General features: G+C 23.6%; 1 protein-coding gene across 3 annotated transcripts; it reads left to right on the forward strand.

Annotated features, from left to right (window-relative positions):
• The first annotated feature begins 1,630 nt into the window (after positions 1-1,630).
• Positions 1,631-6,317, forward strand: LOC127284624 (uncharacterized). 3 transcript variants are annotated; one of them, XR_007843508.1, is made up of 7 exons: positions 1,631-1,715; positions 2,022-2,100; positions 2,416-2,482; positions 4,001-4,250; positions 5,841-5,861; positions 5,932-6,030; positions 6,196-6,317. XR_007843508.1 is itself a non-coding variant. In XM_051310160.1 (4 exons), the coding sequence occupies exons 2-4, from the start codon at positions 2,032-2,034 to the stop codon at positions 4,192-4,194; spliced, it is 330 nt and encodes a 109-aa protein (XP_051166117.1). In that variant the 5' UTR covers positions 1,631-1,715; positions 2,022-2,031. The 3 variants fall into 3 exon arrangements, 1 of the variants encoding a protein (XP_051166117.1); XR_007843509.1 differs by lacking the exon at positions 5,932-6,030 and having other exon boundaries at positions 6,196-6,308; XM_051310160.1 differs by lacking the exons at positions 5,841-5,861; positions 5,932-6,030; positions 6,196-6,317 and having other exon boundaries at positions 4,001-4,194.
• Positions 6,318-6,596: the final 279 nt, after the last annotated feature.

Below are 6,596 nucleotides of genomic sequence, written 5' to 3' on the forward strand. Positions count from 1 at the left end.
ATTTTTAATTATTTGATAATTACATATTCAATAATTTATATAATTGGATATTATTAAAACAATCTTGAGGAGAATTGACAATTGTCGAGTGTTGCTAGAAGTAAAAAAGTTAATATTTTTGTTACCTTGGGTTGGCATCGTTGGCATTGAGGATCATTGCAAATGGCGTCGTCAAAGAGAAAAGAACCATTTTTGTATCAGGAAAAAAGAAAATTAGAATATTTCGATAACATTTTTTTGACACTGGAACCTAACCTAAAGTTTAGCATGTATAATTAAAATCGTAATAATATAAAATTTTTATTTTCTTTATATTAAATATGAAAATTGAAAAAAAATGAATAAAAAAATATATGAAAATATATAAAATATGAATAAAGTTTTTATAAAAAGATAATTTTTGTTATATTGGTAGAAGTAAAAAAGATTAGTTTTTTCCTATCGGTTAGCATTACTGCTCATTGTAATTGGCGCCTTCACAGTAGAAGAACATTTTTTATTCGAAAAATTTTATCTTAAAGTTTTTTTTTAATTAAAAACGATAATTATACATATTTTTTATATAGTTGAATGCAGCTTTATGTGAAGAATTGATAATGCGTAAAAAATTTATGGCAGTTATGAAGAAAAATATTAAATTTACACTGAAAAAAAATTCTAGTTAGAATAACCAGAATTCTGGTTAGGGTATATTTAACATTTTGATTCTGGTTAGGTTAACCAGAATTCTGGTTATTTTAACGAGAATTCTAGTTAATTCAACTAGAATTCCGGTTAACATAACTAGAAAGTAATGTTAAATATACCCTAACCAGAATTTTTTTTTCAGTGTAGATAAAACTTTTTCGACAAAAAATATAACCTAGAAATTTTGACATTACGAATTGACTTGTGATTTGTTGCATACACTGTAAATTTCTCTATAATTTTACATACAGTGTATGCGAAGTAAAAAACCTACATCGTGTGAGACATTTTTACAGGATATAGTAACTGTACATTGAGGTTATGTGGATTCACTTGCACCTGTAAAATTACTAAAAGTTGTAAATTTAATAAATTTAACTAATAATTGTGATTCGAAGTACCCGATGTAACAAGACGACATACGAAACGACATTAATTTAATTATAACAGATTATTAAAATAGTTGTTTAGTAAACGAAATCAGGCAAAAAAAATGCAAAAGTAAACAAATTTTTAAATTTAAAGAAAATTTAATTGTCGATGTATTTTTCTATCAATATGTGATTTTACAATGAAAGTGAATTTTGAACCAATGTTAATCCTTTTGGTCCCTTTAGCCTCAGTTCTTCTCAACTAAGGTATTTTGTTTTTTAAAAAAAGATTTTATATAATTTTTAAATAATAAACATTTTTTCCTCTAAAAATTCTATTTTACATTTTAATAGCAGTTGTATGCATTATACAATTTTTCAAAATTCTTATTAATTTTATATTTTTAAATATAATAATAAATTATTTTATTATTTTAATTTTTTATTTATACATATGTAATAATTATAATTGAAACTTCATTTCAAATATGATAAAATGATTTAATATCTATTAAAAAGAAAAAATTCTGCTTTTTTATTTAAAGAATTCTTGTTTATTATTTGTATTTACAGAATTCACACTAGGAGAAGAATTCGATGAAATTCTTATCTATAGATGAGATGACAAACGACAACATCTACTGAATTTTCGAATAAGTGAGTATTTCTTGTCACTTTTTTTGTGTGTAAATATTTATTAATTAAAGTTTTTTCTGCTTTTGATGAAGAAACTTATTATTTTTCTTATTAATTATTTATTTTTTACAAAGTTAACTATTTGAACAGTTTCGGATGAAAATTACATTAAATTTATTTTTAAAACAGAAATATTGTCAATTAAAATTTACAAAAAAAACTGAGATTAAAAAAATATTTAATTTTTATAAAATAAAGTTAAAAAATAATTAAATTAATTTTATTTTAAGTTTATTTGTAAAATAATTGTTTTTTCTCAATTTACAGGTGTCCAATCATGAAGGATGGGTGTATGTTGCGGAGCTGCTCCTGGAGGAGATCTTGCATTGCTGAGTCGCAGTTCAATGTATGTTAATAAATTTTTTCCCTTAATTTATTTATATTTTAAGATGTACTTTGTTTAAATATTTAGAAATAATAATAATAATAATTAGTATTAAAAATATACTTAAAAATTTATAAACAAGTTCCAGTATACCAGTAAAAAATAGTTAAGAATATTTTTAAATATTTTGCAGTTTAATAGTTTTTTTTTATTAATTTAACATTTATAAATATTGAAATATTTAAAAGTATAATAATAATTATTATTAGAATAATAAAGTAATTGTTTTTAATATTTGATTTTACAAATGTAATATAATGGATTTTTTTTTTTTAGGCAGTTGGTCAGGAAAGGAAAGAGTTGTCCATTGAAAGAGAGGATGCGCAGAAATTCTCCCTTATAGGTGAGTCTTTTTTCCAAAATTTTTCTAGAATATCAATAAATGTAATAAAAAAAAAATTAAAAAATTTTTGTAATATTTATAAATATTAATATTTTTAAAATTAATTGATAATATTGAGGATTTTTAATATTTTTCTTTATACACATATAACATCATGAATCTCAGTCACTACGCAGAAATCCTCTCATATAGGTGAGTTTTTTTTCAATATATGCCCGTGTGGAAAAGTGATGTGGGCCCCCAGCGGGGGCCCTTATGGATCGCCCTCATGCCATGAGGGCCGCATATGGATGATCCATAGGGGCCCCTCATGGAAACGACATGCTCATCGATGAGGGCGCCCGCATGGGCGATCCATGAGGGTGCCCCTACGGGCGCCCTTATGGGCCCTCACGTTTGCCCTCATCTTGCCCTCAAGTTTGCCATAATGTTTTTTAATCAATAATATTAATAATAAAAGTTAATTAATAATAAATAAGCTTAAGTTATGAATAAATAACATATTTATTTAATAATTATTCAATTTTAAATTAAATTCTTACTCAAATTGAATTTATTAATTAACGTTCTAATTAATTAACTGTCGGATATAATTAAAAGTAATAATAAATTAATTAATTAAAAAATTAAAAAATATTTAATTTATGCATACTATTAACGGATATTTTCATTTTTCAATTAATTCATACATAGAATTAATGATTAAACGCAAACCTGAGAAATAAATAAATCTAACGCATGGGGGGAATCGAACCTACGACCTACGGACTATGAGTCTAACGCTTTACCAACTACGCTACGCACGCTACTTCAAAACGAATGCTAACTTCTTGATGCTTTTTAAACTTCAAAAATACCTAACAAAGAAAAGTGCTTAACATCATTTAGTTAAAGTTAAGATATTAAATTATATTTTCCAATCAAATGCAATTTATAAAATATAATTAATTATATGCTTTATGATTATTATCATGAATCATCTCAGGTGAATTTTCAAAAAAAGTGTAAATATATTTTTATTAAAAACGCGTTTTTCGTTGTTCTGAATCATTGGAAACATTCATTTTTTGTTGACGAAAAAATATTTGAATTTTGGACTTAGAAAATTTTGCTAATCGATCATGAGGGCGATCCATGCGGGGCCCCTCATGGATTCGCCATATGGATCAGCCCTCATGGGCCCCCGCCGGGGGCCCCGAACTCTTGAGGGCAAGATCGTGGCTTTTTCCACACGGGTGTAGTTAATTTTATATACAAATTTGACAATTATAATTGATTTAAAACTCACACATAAAAATTTATAACTGGGTTTAATTATTTTTTTTATTAAATTAATTACAAAATTTATTTTAAATTAATTTCGTTACACGTATATGTAAAAAAATGTGAAAACTATAAATTAATTTAACATTAATTTGGAATTAATTGATTAAAAAATAACTCGGCATTTCATATTGTTTTGAGAAAATAATTGTAAAATTTAATTTTTTAATAAATTTCTTTTTTTTATTTTTTCAGCTCCATTCCAATTTTCCAAATATCTGAAGAGACTAGGAAGGATGTGGAAGAAGAAAAGTGGCCCCTGCAACATTTTTTTTTATAAAATTTTTTTTTCTTTTTTCTTATTTTTTTATAATATTTTTTGTTTGAGCTCCCGGCCTCACGCAGAAGTGCGAGCAAGAAAGAGGGATCCTCGGGCGAGCTGGCCCTGAAGCGCTCGAGAGTGGCAATGACGTTACTGCCCCGACGTGGGATGATTCGCCGATCGGTGAGTCGTTTTTTATTTAATCCCTTCCCTGTTTAAAACAGCTAATGTTTTTATAAATTCAATTAAAAATAGATTCATAAATTCAAAATTAATTTTCTGTATATATTCTTAATTTATAAATTTTAAAATTTTCTTTCCTTTTTTAAAAAACGTAGATATATCAAATTGATCCAAATAAAATATTTAAATTTAAAAATAAACAGGAACGGAATTCTGACAACATGGTGACACCATTGACAAAATATATTATTTTGTAGTATTTTTTAGGGGTAATTTAAAAAAAGTGTGTGATATTTTTGGAAATTTAGCCCCTCAAAATTTCTAACACTCCCCACACTGAAAAAAATTATTTGATTCAAATACTCGATTACTTGACTATTATCAAATAAATATTTACTTGAACCAAATAATTTTTATTTGGAATTAAATAAATTGTATTTGAACCAATAATTTCTGTATTTGAAACAAATATCATTTATTTGACTCAAATAATAATTATTTGATACAAATAAATATTTATTTGATAATAGTCAAGTAATCGAGTATTTGAATCAAATAATTTCTTTTTTTAAGTGCACATCCTAAAATATTACCTGTTTTGTGGATTACTACCTTAATACTATCTAAATTAATATTATTGTCAATGTTTCTTTTCAATGTTTATATATGTATGTTATTTATTTACATGTTTAATATTTTTAATGTTTTCTAATTTTTCATATCGAGTAAAAATAATTTTCTTTTCTCTTAAAAAAAGTAATTTAAACTAAATTTATAAAATTTTATTAACTTTACATAATTTAATTAATTAATCTTGTTAACAAATTTTCAATTTTGCATAGTAAATTTTTAATTTAATTCTCAAAAGTTAAAAGTTAATGCATGTGGAATTAAAAAGTAAAAGTTTTTAATAATTTTTCAATAATGGACTAATTTAATGTTTTTTAAAATATAAATATAGGTAGGAAATTCGGGAAAAATGGGAATTTTTTTTCGTTTTAAATATAGCAATAGGTAGGGAAATCGGGTAAAAAAATGTATGTGAAAAAGCAAGTAACTGGAGTACAAGTGAAAATTTGCTTTATTTCAATCTTTCTTCTTTTTTTGTCACTATGTTTTCTTTTATCTTTTAATGGTTTGTAAATGTTTTTTTAAGTGTTTTGTGAATGTATTTTTTAAATTTATCATTATTTTCAGTTGAATCATCGTGGTGAGCAAAAATATTTCGTTTCAATTGTAATAATCATTTATTTTTTCAGGAATATTTAATTTATTATACTCTTAATCTATTAATTAGTATTAGTATTTATTATACTACATTTATCATATATGAAAATTTTATTACTATTTAAAAAAATGAAATTATATGCCACTATCTCTACTCAAATTAGTTAACATTGTAATTATTTTGATTTATTATTTTATACTTTTAGTATAAATTAATATAAATTAATATTTTTATTTGAGTTGAGAATTTAGAGAATACTTATAATTTTAAATTAAATTTAAATAACAAATTTTTTTTTTACTATTGAAAATTTTTCCGGTATTTTTTTGTTTTAATTTTATAATTCAACATTTTTTTTACAGTGAGCGGTATTCATATTTCGAGTAAGTATAACGTTTCCGTGTTATTAAACTTATTGACTTAAAATTAATTTATATTTCATTCATTTTTTAGAAACATTTAAAATCTAATTTTAAATTCTCTGTAAAAAATCGTATCCAAAATATAGACGCTCATAAGTTTTGGTGTTCTAGAGTCTTAACAAAGAAAAAGGTCAGATTTTTATAGTCATTTATTACAATTTTTTATACATAAAATTTCTATATTTTCTTCTAATTAAAAAGCAAAGTTAGAGATTGTAAATTGAAAACTAAATAAATAGGAGAAAAAAATTTTAGACAGTTAAAGGTTAGAATTACAGAAAATTTGAATTTACAGATTCCTTTACCGGTATTTCTTTGGCTGATTCCTTTGGTAGACAATCAAATTGTGCCCATTTGCAGAGTAAACATTTTTTCAAAGTTGACGATGCTGTTTGTGCGCTACATTTCCAACAAAAGAAAAAAAATATAGTAAGTTTTTTTATTGTTATTTATCCAAATTTTTGATAGAATATTTATTCAAAAATATTGTCAATTTAATTAATTTTTAAGTTTATTTTAATAATGATAATTTTTTAAATAAAAATATATAATACTAAATAATGATTATTATATAATATATTATTATTGATATTGTTATATATTTTTTTATTACATGAAAATAATAATAATATATTTATATAAAAAAAATAATGAAAACAATTAATCATGCTCACTCAATTAATTGTAGGAGATAAT

Source organism: Leptopilina boulardi, unplaced genomic scaffold (genome assembly GCF_019393585.1).
Source record: "Leptopilina boulardi isolate dan_hultmark-lab unplaced genomic scaffold, ZJU_Lbou_2.1 LbouV2_325, whole genome shotgun sequence".
Classification (NCBI taxonomy): domain Eukaryota; kingdom Metazoa; phylum Arthropoda; class Insecta; order Hymenoptera; family Figitidae; genus Leptopilina; species Leptopilina boulardi.